The following is a 12,706-nucleotide window of genomic DNA, read 5'->3' as shown; positions in this document are numbered from 1 at the left end:
ACGATTTATGTTAGTAGAACATTCATAATTTTCAGCATTATTATGTGATCTCATTAAAACTTCCGTCCCCCGTGCGTTTATCGAACTTAAGGGTAGTTGTTTTTTAAAAGAAACAACTTACACGTGTATAAAACACTTGCCATGTTATACTTCGGTTAAAATCCCTTAGTTGTTCGACAAGAAAAAAAAAATCCTCTGTTTTTTAACTAATTGCAAATCTTATCATTAGTCAATTATTAATGTTACTTGTCACCTGTCAATAATCATGTATGTAACAAAATTGTGATTATATCATCCCATATTACCGTAGATGGATATAATATTCTATTGATTTCGAATTAGATAGTACGAAGTAACAAGGAAAGTATGAAATTCTATTATTAAATGCAACATTGTGAAAAATCTGGTAATTATAAATGGTCCTATTTTTACGTGAAAGCTTTTCTTATGAAGTCGATATCCCTTTAAATTATTTTAGAAAAACGCGGAACTTGATTAGCTCATTTAGTTTACTATTTTATGTATATATATCTTTCAAATGGATCCCATCATGACCATTCCAGTATAACTTGAGCAAAAGCTTAGGGATAAGAATACGAAGTGTCACAATTTTCGTATGGCACCGACGTGAGTAAATTTTTTTTTTTTCGCTCACCTAAGTGGCAAGTAGGAGTAAAATTGATCATTTGTGAGTCATTTTCGGCAAATCAACCTACGTGAACTTTTTTTCACTAAATTTTTCACCCGACATGGAATTTTTAAAAACAAAAAAAAGTCTCATGTGAATTTTACTATTACTTTATTATTATTTAGATTTTTCAGTTTTTTTTTTTTTTGTGTCGGTGAGGGTCACCTAGCCGCCCTCACCGGCCTCGAAGGCCTCGCCCATGGTCGTAGGCAAGGTGGCCCCCATCGGATTTGGTGAGGCCGCCTCGCTCGCGGCCAGCGGGGGCCGTGGTGACCCTTAACTACAAAAAAAAAGGAAAATAAAATTTGAAATTCAAAAAAATTGACAAAAATTGTTCACGTCATATTTTCTAGTGTCTATGTTAGATTTTTGAAAAGGCAAATCGCCAATGATACTTATGTGATTGATAATTCAAATTTATGGCATTTAAGTGAGCGAGAAAAAACATGGTACTCAAATAAGCACCGTATGAAAGTTATGGCACTCTTGCCTAACTCAAAAGCTTGTACAAGCATATCCTTTCTTTCACCAGCCAAATCCATCCGGTTAGCTTCGATCACTTTATGAGAAAGAAGTCGAAATGTTTTATATCATGGGTGGGCCTGGGCCTGAGCAAGGAATTAACACTTTTTAAGTCAATAATACGACCCGACCCACCTAGATTAGGCGTACCTTAAGGTAAAAGCTTGCGATTTTATTATTATTAACCTAATTTTGTAAGATTTTGAGGCCCTTATGATGGACGATAAGCGTGCTCTTTTGTAATTGACGTGCCGCGGGCAAGAACAATTGAATTGCCATAACTTTTGTGCGGCATTCACTTGAGTATCATAACTTTTTTCGTTCACTTAACACATCGCAATAAAATCGATCATTTAAATACCATTTCAACAAATCGACCTATGTGGATACTTAATTTTTCATACGACATAAAATTTTAAAAATGAACAAAAACCCCCACATGGATTTTTACTATTATTATATTATCATTATTACTTTGAATTTTTTTTACTATGCTGGCGAGGGTTACCGGCAACCCTCACCGGCCTCAAAGGCCTCGCCCACGATCGGTGGGACTGCGAAGTCCCTCAGCGACGGCCCCCACCAAATCTAGGTGAGGCCACCTCGCTCATAGTTAGCCGGATCGGAAAGGCCCTTCCCCGCTGCTGGCAAGGCTGCGATGGCCTCACCCAGGGCCTTCTCGGAGACGCCGGCGGCAGGCGAGGCCTTTGAAGCCTGCGAGGGTCAGCAGTAGAGAAGAAAGAGAAAAAAAAAGGGAAAAAAAAAGAAAAAGTAAAAAATGGTCCAAGTCAAATTTTCTAGCGAGGCAAATTCCCGATGACACATGTGATTAATTTAGCAAATTTGTGGCACTGAAGTGAAAAAAAAAATGTTCTTGACCTCGTGTCGGGCTCAGCAAGCAGGTGACTCAGTAGGCGCTGTTTGGGAGGGCTTTCGTCCAATAAGTGCGTGCATGACAAGTATCATTCAGAGAATAATAGGGGGAAGCTCTTCTAAGACAAAGGGGATTTGACCAAGTCCCAAGTTAGTGGCAAAACTGAATCTTTTGATCTTGTCCGTCTGCTGGCCGTGGACTTGGTTGTCCATGTTGTCATGTTGTGAACAAAATTCCAGCCGTTAAAACTTGAATTCCACTGTTCACACTTCACATTCCTCCGTTTGAAACCGGAGGAAGGATTTCGACCACAAAAAAAAAAAAAAAAAAACGAAACCGAAGGGGGAAAACCAGCCACACAAATGGAATTGATGCAATCCTTGAAAGATTTAAGCAATTCCAACCATCCGAATTATAATGAACAATGGTGGTCGTTCCCATGCGGCGGCGTGACCGCCTTCAGTATCTTTCGAAACATTTTCTTTTTCTGAAGAAAAAAACCTTGAAAAAAAGTGTAAAGTGAACGTTTTCGTAGTCTTGTGATTGACATGAGAATATAGATCCGAGCATGGATTTCCTATATGCTTCGGCAATTACCCTTTTTTTTTTACATGGGTCAGAGGATAAATTTGTACAAGTGATGGAAAATTCTTACATGTGACGCCCAAAGAGAGGAGGAAAAAGTTGCGCGGTCTGAAAAAGAGAAGTATTAGGCCCATATATTGGCCCGTCGAGACAAAACTTCGGCAGTGACGCAATATAGTATGGTGGATAAGGCACAAGAACTGAACAGCAAAGATTGGAGCATTACCAACTCATTATGTCTCCATCTACATGGATCGTATGGCCACTTCCATAGAACCTGTAGTGCGTTTCTTCAAGTGAAAGTGTTTTCGAGAATTGATTTTTCAGACTTTCACTCATTTGGTTCCTCGAAAATGATTCAGTCGAAGGAATATACTTTCTGATTTTATGCATGAATTTTCCGTCGATCAGAAAGTGTATTCCGTTTTTTTTACCATGCATAAAATTAGAAAAAAGGTGAAAACACTTTTAAGAATTGGTCATCTCTTTATTTTTTAAAATTTTAAAATTTTTAGTTATATTTCATTTTTTTTTTTTTCTTTTTCTTCTTCCTCCGCCGGTCGCCGAGCCTTGAGGATGGCTGGCAAGCTCAAGGCTTGCCCGTGGCCGCTACCGGCTAGTCGCAGTGGAGGGTGAAAGAAGAAAAAGAAAGAGAAAGAGAAAGAGAAAGAAAAAAAAGACAAAAAAGGAAATAAATAATTAAAAAATGTAAAAATTTTGATTTTTTTTTAGCATGAGATAAAGTCATGAGGTTGAAATATTTTTCCAACTAAGATCAAAATATCAAAAAACGTTTTCGGTCACATATCACAAAACCTAGGAAAACTAGCCATTTTCCTGAAAAATGATTTCTCGAAATGTATTTTTCCTTTTTATGGAGTTTTCGACCAACCGACGTCCTTAGATTCCATTGCGTATAAGATAGCAACTGCCTTCTCTCAACTGTCCAAATGCATTCTAGCTTTGCACAGGTGATGTATTTTTATTTTCGACCGAGCAACATCAGAAAATCGCGTTGACCCATCGAAACATATGGAGGGCCATAAGGGAGAATACCACCTTCAACCGTTTCATAAAGCATCAACCATGAGATTGCGCCTCTTTATTTGAGTTAAGAACGATGAAACGAAAGAGAAGAATTGAGAAATTTTTATGTATTTTAATCTATCATAATGAAGAGTACATTAATTTATCTATAGGTTTTATGAGATGAGTGTATAAGGTGACATACATCAATCGAAATTATACGCGCAATCTCAATCTCAAGATAAAATAAAATCGGCAGAATTATCTAATGAAATCTCTAGATATCTCTAACAATTTGAAAGGTTATCATACCTTTCTTTTGGTTGCAGTGAAGGCTTCGAAGGAGGTGTGAATAGTGGTGATGGCAAGAGGAGGAGGTTGTTGTCGTTGGAGGGATATTGGCTTTGGGGTTGAAGCTTTGACAAAGCCCAAGAGAGAACGGCAACGCGCGCGCAAAGTTTGTGGAATTCTTTTTAGGTGTGACCTTAGTCCAAATTAATTTTAACATATGGTGAAATGCGATGGAAGATGCATGTGTTCACACAAAATTTAGGCTGCTCTAAGACCACCCAATTTCTTGCTTGTTGATACTAAAAAAAAAAAAAAAAAAACTTGGCTTCTTTGGAAAAGGGCCTTGCAAATATGATCCTTATTTCTTTCAAATCCGATTTTAAGATGAACTGAATGATGTCTAAGGAATGATCATGCCAATCATGATAGTTCTCTCTCTCTCTCCCTCCTTCCACATCATAGATATATACATTTTTCTTTCTGGCAATATGAATGAATGTGAACCCCATTCACCATAATTGTTAGATCATTTGGGCCTCGCATAAGGAAAACTCTCCTCCATATATGGGGCCATGGGCACATGATATCACGACTGATGATCTTGCAGTACTCTATAGATGGCCTAACTGGGGATCTATAAGATCAATCATTGTGATTTGTGTACTACTGATCTTACGTCCAAATAAAAAATTCTTCCTTATGGACCCATGTGATCCGATGATTATTGTAAATTGGGTGCATATGTGCCTCTGCAACCCTAAAGTAGTAAGTTAACAATGGTGACAAGCTTGCCTTCCCAATTATTGGTGGCATATTTGCTAGCCCGAGTAATAATCAGGAAACAAATAACACTATGATTGAAGAAGAAGTTCATGCAAACGGAACACATTCCATAAGGAGCCCCTTTTCAATTCTAAGGTAATAGTTAACAATTGTGGCATGCTTGCCTTTTCAAAGGAAATAAGTCAACACTATGATTGAAGAAGAAGTTCAAAAGGAGCAAAATCTCTCTCTCTCTCTCTCTCTCTACACATGGGAAGGTTATTTAATATCTACTATAGTTAAAAGAAAATGACAGGCCACTTGTATTTCTGACCTTTATTGATTTATTAATAACATGTACATGGCAAAAAATGGATCTACCTATAACATTTTATACAATGACTATTTGAATGGGCTCTAACATGCTAGTAGTGGAAGCTTCGCTGTAAGAGTAGTGATTAGCTTGCGCTATCAACATAATTCGTTGGGGATTACCAATTTGTAAATTATGAAGATTAGGGCTTTCTTTGGACTGCCTTGCTGTCTCTTCCCATTAATTAAACTTAATTCTTGGACTTATAAACTAATAATCTACTTGGTTGCCAGGAGCTTTGAAATGTGAAAAATAAAAATAAGAGGAAAAAAAATTAGTGTAGGGGAACCGGACACAGTCTCCCACATGCAGCATGTGTGGATTAATATTAGTCAAATTGGGACAGCAAGCCTGGAAGCAAAATCCAAGAAATTGCTTTGGCCTCATAAGCTAATGAATATCCATTTATTGGGTTAACTTGGATTAAAAATACTCACTTTCTCCAAAACCCAAGAAGATTGCAGTGGGGTTGAACTCTAAATGCCCTAACAAGATCCTATTTCTATGTGCTTAAGCTCTTCTTCCCATTAGGGGTTGCAGTTTCCTGTGCACAGGAACTCCCCCAGCAATTCATGCACTTTCTCATGCTGCTGGTTGCAAAATCTTGATGGGGTTTGCATTGAACCCAAAAGAAAGGGGACCATTGTCTTGGTTCTCTTGGACACATGTCTAGATTGAGTCAAAACAGACTCAAAATTTCATAGAATACGTGGGATTTGTTCTGCTTGAAAGCAACAGATAATGTTCTCTCTCTTTTTTTTTTGGGTTAAATTATTACAAAAGAAACAAATACATAGAAGGTGAAGTTGGACAAGAGACCCACTGGGAGTGCTGAATCTCTCTCACAATGCACAGACATGTAGCTGATGTGTCTACTTCTCTGGTCTGGTTCCACCACTCACAGCTCAAACCCCAAAAATTCTATTCTCTCAAGAAAGTTCTTGGACATTTCCATGAAAACTGTCCTCAACATTCCCCTGCAAATTTGCAAGCATAGCCAACATTCTCCCAAAGGAGTAACATCAAAAGCCTAAACTTTGCAATCTCATCTCTAATCTCAAAGAGGGGTTTAAGCAACAAGATAGAAAATCTTTTAGGTACTGTATCAATCCCTCTTTCACCTTCTGCCATGGTGAATGGAGCAAGCCCAACTTGATTTGCCGACCAAAGGGCAAAAAAAGAGAGGGAACATAAAATATTCATCTAGTTAGAGATGGCAAGACAAATCTGGGTAGCAAAACTATTGAGAAAAGTACATAAAAAAGTTGACTTGAGAGATCCGATTCATTTGACTAATTATGATAGATGATGGATATCGCGTGAACTCGTTTGACTAGATTAAGTGAATCATACATTTGGAATTCACTTGCAGCTTATTTTAGAAAAAATTTCATTAAATAAGTAAACACCTATTTTTATCAAATGCTTTATATATATGCAATCCTGTTTTGAGTTGCAGTCAAGCCATTTTGAATATCAAAATTAGTAAAAATTTGGGAATTTATTTTGCCCCCTGTATCTTTTCTTTTGACCGGAAAAAAACAAGAACAAAAGGGGGAAAAGACCATTGTCTCTTCCCAAGTCCCCAAGCTTGGGCCACTTCTTGGATTGGAACTTTCACAAAAAAAAAAAAAAAAAAAAACGAACGAACTAAGAAAAATCTCTCTCTCTCTCTCTCTCTCTCTCTCTCTCTCTCCCTGCACTTTATTCCTCTTCAAATTCGATACTTTGCCCTGCCTCTGTACCCTCAACTCAACGAGGTTTTTAGTTGCAAGAAACTCTCTCTCTCTCTCTCTCTCTCTCGCTTGCTCGCATTGTCTTGTTCCGCGCTCGGAATCTCGTATTCTTACTCCCACGCATTGCTGAGTCTCCTTTCTCATTTCCCCACTCTTCTTCTTCTTTGTTCTTCTTGTCACTTCTGTTTTAACTAGTGTTTCATCTACCAGTGAACATTGAAAAAGAAAGCGAAGCCCAAATTACCCAAGTGGGGTTGTTCTTTCTTTTTCTTTTCTTTGCTCTTTTCATTAAACCCAGAAAGTTGAAAATGTCCAAAAGCTGAGATTTCCAATGTAAAATCCTTATTCTTGCATTATTTCCCTATCACCTGAAATCGGGGGAAGTACATCTCCTCTCCCTCTCTCTCTCTCTCTTCTTTTTTTTTGCTCTGTTTTTCCTCTATTAAAAGCTCACCCACAAGTCACAGTCACTCCGGACCCCCTTCGTTTTTGTATTCCTGTTCGTTCCTTCTTCCTTGTGTTGAAGCTTCAAATTTGTCAATTTGAGCCTTTGCAATTCAAGAACGAAGGGAGTCACCGTAACCCTTTTGGCAAGACGATAAATGATCATACAGCGACTCTCCCTCTCTCGCTCTCCATGATCTCCTTGATCATCATATGCTAATGCTGACTGTAAATGGCGAAGCTTTCATGGCCCAAGTCATTGGTGAAGAAATGGTTCAACATTAAAAGCAAAGCCGTGGACTTTCAAGCTGATGACATCGTTTATGGAGGTGATGACCCTCATCATATCTCTTTGTTCTCAGTGTTCTCCTTTTGTTTTCTGGGTTTTGTCTTTTTTGCAATCAATACTGTTGCTGTTGTTGCTCTTAGCTCTTCTTGGTCCTGTTCTAATGAGGGGTCTTCTTTTTCCCTTCCATATGCAGCTCAAGATCTGTCATTTGTTTCTATTCCCTTTTTCTCTCTCTCTCTCTCTTTTCTTTTGCTCTGGAACTTATCTGTGGCCATTAGTTGTAACTAATGAACCATCTTTCTTTTTTGGTTGTTTCTGATGAATATTCATTAGGAGTCGTGCCACAAAACATACAGTGCCAGAGAGAGAGAGAGAGCAGCTTTAATGACTTTATCGTTTTTCTTTTTCAGGCGTTGATGAAGAACCAGGGGACATCAATTCAGAGAGGAGAGAGGCATGCAAAATCAAGCAAAGCAAAACAGGTGCACTTGTATTGCCATCCTCTGTAATTTCTTTGTGGAGGACCACTTCACCTTTATTCCACACCACAATTTAGCAACCCAGTCAATGCTTTTTCTTTTGAGATGATATGGCTTCCCTTCAAACTTATACTAATCTCTCATAAACCCCACATGTGATGGCAGAGAGATCTAACAAGAGAAACTCCGACCGATCCCGGCGAGGTAAGATTGACCTTGATGCCTCGCAAGTCACCGAAGTGCACAATTATCGGTATGTCTCATTTTTCCCTTTAAGTTTTCCCAGGTGAAAGATGAATCTTCCTACATTGTGCTAACATGGAAAGACAGAATTTTTGTAGCTACATGGAATGTGGCTGGGAAATCTCCTCCTAGCTATTTGAACCTTGATGAGTGGCTCCATACTTCGCCTCCCGCGGATATATATGTCCTAGGGTACATTCTTGGATTCAATTTGGATTTAATCAATGTGGTGGAATTTTCCGAATGTGCGGTGCTATCCTCATCAATCCTCTGGTTTTCAGGTTTCAAGAAATAGTACCTTTAAATGCCGGTAACGTTCTGGGAACAGAAGACAATGGCCCAGCCAAGAAATGGCAAGCTCTCATAAGGAGGACCTTGAACAGCCTTCCTGGGACCAGCAGTGTCTGCCATACGCCTTCCCCGATTCCTGACCCTATCGTCGAGTTGGACGTCGACTTCGAAGGGTCCACGAGACAGAAGGCTTCATCCTTCTTCCACCGTCGGTCTTTCCAATCCTTGAGTCACAGCATGAGAATGGATCACGAGATGTCGTTGCCGCAGCCACCCCGGCTTGACCGAAGATTCAGCGTTTGCGATCGGGTGATGTCCGGACACAGGCCGAGTGACTATGATCCCAACTGCGGATGGTGCTCCTCTGATGATGAAACCGGGCCAAGTGATTCGCCGGGACACGGTTACTACTCGCCAACCACCTATAACAGGCCAAATTTCAACGAGGATAGAGAGAATCAGATGGTCCAATCTAGGTACTGTTTGGTTGCGAGTAAGCAAATGGTGGGAATATTCCTCACAATATGGGTGAGGAGCGAGCTTCGAGATTGTGTTCGCAACTTGAAAGTTTCACGCGTAGGAAGAGGATTGATGGGTTATCTTGGAAACAAGGTGTGTTTTCTGCTCATTGACACATTCATTCATTTGTAAGCCATAGGACAAGGGTCTAGGATGAAGTGTGACAAATTCTTTTTCTCTGGATTTTCTCAGGGTTCGATTTCGATTAGCATGTCTGTGCACCAAACGAGCTTTTGCTTCATCTGCAGTCATTTAACATCCGGAGAGAAGGAAGGGGATGAGCTGAGGAGAAACTCTGATGTCATGGAGATTCTCAGGAAAACAAGGTTTCCCCAAGTAAACGGCACAGGCGATGAAAATTCTCCTCAAACAATTCTTGAGCATGAGTAAGGCTCTTTGCCTCTAATTAGCTACTGAATATCGAGGTCAACTCAGTATCACCGGTTCGAATAAATCTTTAAGCATGCTTTTGCTACTTTTAGTAGCCGGTTGATTGAGTCCCTATCATTTAAATCACTAGAAGTGAGTCAAATTCCTAGACTGTTTGCCAGTTTATCTTAATTTCTTGCGTTGTCCATCTTAATGCAGTAGAATTATTTGGTTGGGCGACTTGAATTACAGGATCGCGTTATCATACCGATCTGCAAAGGCTCTCGTCGAGATGCGAAACTGGAGAGCACTCCTGGAGAATGATCAGGCATGTTGCCTTGCTATTTCCGATAAAGCATTCCTTTTATCGTGTTCTTTATGTACATATGATGGAATTTGCCCAATTCTCAGCTCCATAGAGAACAGAGAGGTGGGCGCGTCTTTGTGGGGTGGAATGAAGGGAACATATATTTTCCTCCGACATACAAGTATTCAAACAATTCTGATAGATATGCTGGAGACGATAGGCACCCGCGGGAAAAGCGAAGGACTCCAGCATGGTAATTTGCTTGTCCCAGATTATGTGGCAGAATCCTCATTGGCTTAGACTTGTATTTCCCATCATCACATCATCTCTCGACTACTGTCCCATGCAGGTGTGATCGTATATTGTGGTACGGCGGAGGCCTCAACCAGTTATCGTATGTGCGTGGAGAGTCGAAGTTCTCTGACCATAGACCGGTGTACGGCGTTTTTTTAGCTGAGGTTGAGTACATAAACCGGAATCGAATAAAAAAAAGCATGAGCTGCGCTAGTTCCAGGATTGAGGTAGAAGAATTGTTGCCCTATTCAAATGGATACGCGGATGTCAATTTCTATTGAGGGTTGGAATCTTCATCGACCTTGAATTGGAGACTCGAAGTCTTCACCGAGAAAACAAAGAGTTAACAACTGCAGCATCGTTTGAGGTATCACAGCTAAATGAAGATGAAGAAACATCTGTTCAATTCGTTTCATCTACTTGTGATTCCAATCCTCATTTTGATTCCATCCTACAACTAATTGTTTACCAATATCATCTCGCTTAACGTTATTGCTATTGTGTGTTTAGCTTTAAGGACCGACATTTCCTCTTTTTAAATTTTGCGGTGTTCAATTTAATCAACAAGAGCTGAATGTTGACAGATGGGTCCCGGCCTTTCGGATGAGGTGGATTATAATGGCGTTCTGACTTCTGTAACCATTACTTGAATGCCAAACAAAAATTCGGACAAGTCCTGCTTAGCTATGCATTATCAAAGTTTTGTTGAAACAAATATTCACTCATTTCCCGTTTGCATCTCTGATCTGGTGTAATTTGCAGGTGGACGCTGCGACAGACATTAGCATTCCTAGACAATGATATGGACACATTCCACTGCCCTTAAATTGAATACAAGGTTGGTTCTTTTTACTTTGCTTCTCGCTTTGCCTCAAGTGCTCTTCCTCAGATGCGCATTCCAAGACTAGTCATACATTTGCCTTGTCATAACAGGTTCCTAATTTTGCATTTTGCCGCCAACTACCTTTGATGAATTCTGAATACGTCTGTCTGGAGAAATTCAATACCCGCAGCAAGAAATCGCTCGTCAGAAGGTGAATGAGCTGTCCTCATTTAAATAACCATAACAGCTTTTCAAATTCGGTTTCCATACCTACCTATTAAACGAATGTTATGTTACCCTCATGAAGGATTTTTCCAAATGAAAATTGATTTGAAGCTCGCAAAATATGCAGGACAGACTTTAGAAAGATCAAAGCTGAGCCTAGTGGGAAGCATTGGAGTTTTCTGAAAAGTGCTTCTTCAGATCAAAGTAGGGGAATTTTTGGGATGAAGAGAACAGCACAACCTTCTGCTCCAATGCCCATTATCATGAGCAAGCAATTCATAGGTCACTAGGGGAATAAAGAAGCTTGATGCATATGATTGTTCTGGACCTTCCTTCTTTTTCCAATTTCTCTTTGTAGCGAGTTGAAAACGAATTTGCTGGGAAAAGCTTTTGAAGGCTTGTCATGCCTCGAGCCAAAAAAGAGAGTTCTTGAAATAAAGGGCCATTTGCAGGTTTCACTATCTTGTTGTGTGTTGAAAAGCAAGACTCTGCAGGAGGAGCTTGCGCTGCTTACATGGTTGTCAGGTTTTTTATTCAGCACTGAATCATTTGTCTGTAAGATCCCTCTGTTTTTTTTATTTTTTCCTCCTTTGTCACAAATGAGTATCTTTTAGTCAACGAGGGGCCAGTAACATTTTTAGGACAAGACCGCCCATGGAAATAGGGTTGTGTATCCACATCATAGTCATTATTTTTCGATGCAGAAAAACTATGACAAAGCACACATAGTAATGTTCAAATTTCGACTTTTCGGAGGACGGGCACTCATGTGTAGCGTGTCTCGGGTTTGAATCTCGGTCTTCTGCTACGGATTCCTCTTATACGGCGGCGGAAAAAAAACATTCCGGTACAACCGAATCGATCTCAAATTTAGGATCGGAGCTCGTCTCCATGTATAAATTTGCAAATAGCCAGATCTACTCTTCATTGAAATGTCAAATGCATAATTTTAGTTATGGACTATATTTTCTCTAATTACATCTTGATAGGCGAGTTGTAATTCACAAACATCACTAACATGCAAACTTAACTAAATATATATGTGCCGGCTTTTCACGTAGATTGTAACTACCGATCAGAATAACGGTTTTAATCCAATCAGGGATGGAGTAAAGCTCGACATTTTAATTATCTGCATGCAATGTAAGAAGGTATATCCCACAAGTGAAAGGATGATTGCTTGTCTTAAGTTTTATTTAGCACCCATATTAAATTAGAGGACGGAATGCTACTTATGTGGTTGATTGAGGGAGCATTGGGGAAAGGAGTCATACTGATTTGTCCATAATGAATTCTCAAGCTTTTACTAGACAACATGATGGTTTTTGTTAACAATTGCCTCTTGAGCACTTCTTAATTATAAGTAATCAAGAAGTATCGTCATTTCTTTATGTACTGATTATACGTTTCACGAGAGTACAATGGGTTCGACAAATCTTTTTTATTTAAATATTTGACAAGCGCTTTAGAACACATGATAAGAAAATCACTTATCAAAATAAGGAAATAGCGCAAATTCTCAATGCATCGAGTTGTCGTGATCGAAAGATCTCGGGGTACTTGTTA

At 39.4% G+C, this 12,706-nt stretch overlaps 1 protein-coding gene across 8 annotated transcripts; it reads left to right on the top strand.

Annotated features, from left to right (window-relative positions):
- The first annotated feature begins 6,848 nt into the window (after window positions 1-6,848).
- LOC115752056 (type I inositol polyphosphate 5-phosphatase 4) lies at window positions 6,849-11,699 on the top strand. 8 transcript variants are annotated; one of them, XM_048283021.1, is made up of 13 exons: window positions 6,853-7,630; window positions 8,001-8,072; window positions 8,235-8,322; window positions 8,400-8,504; window positions 8,594-9,215; window positions 9,315-9,508; window positions 9,711-9,819; window positions 9,903-10,051; window positions 10,148-10,459; window positions 10,641-10,765; window positions 10,855-10,930; window positions 11,026-11,126; window positions 11,268-11,699. In XM_048283021.1, exons 1-9 carry the CDS (start codon window positions 7,534-7,536, stop codon window positions 10,371-10,373), a joined length of 1,662 nt encoding a protein of 553 aa, XP_048138978.1. In that variant the 5' UTR covers window positions 6,853-7,533; the 3' UTR covers window positions 10,374-10,459; window positions 10,641-10,765; window positions 10,855-10,930; window positions 11,026-11,126; window positions 11,268-11,699. The 8 variants fall into 8 exon arrangements, with proteins under 8 accessions (XP_048138980.1, XP_048138979.1, XP_048138978.1 ...); XM_048283023.1 differs by having other exon boundaries at window positions 6,849-7,630; window positions 9,744-9,819; window positions 10,641-10,930; XM_048283022.1 differs by having other exon boundaries at window positions 6,850-7,630; window positions 9,714-9,819; window positions 10,641-10,930.
- The last annotated feature ends 1,007 nt before the right edge of the window (window positions 11,700-12,706 follow it).

The sequence above is a fragment of the Rhodamnia argentea genome, chromosome 7 (assembly GCF_020921035.1).
Source record: "Rhodamnia argentea isolate NSW1041297 chromosome 7, ASM2092103v1, whole genome shotgun sequence".
Taxonomy (NCBI): domain Eukaryota; kingdom Viridiplantae; phylum Streptophyta; class Magnoliopsida; order Myrtales; family Myrtaceae; genus Rhodamnia; species Rhodamnia argentea.
This window is presented reverse-complemented; position numbering and strand designations above follow the sequence as displayed.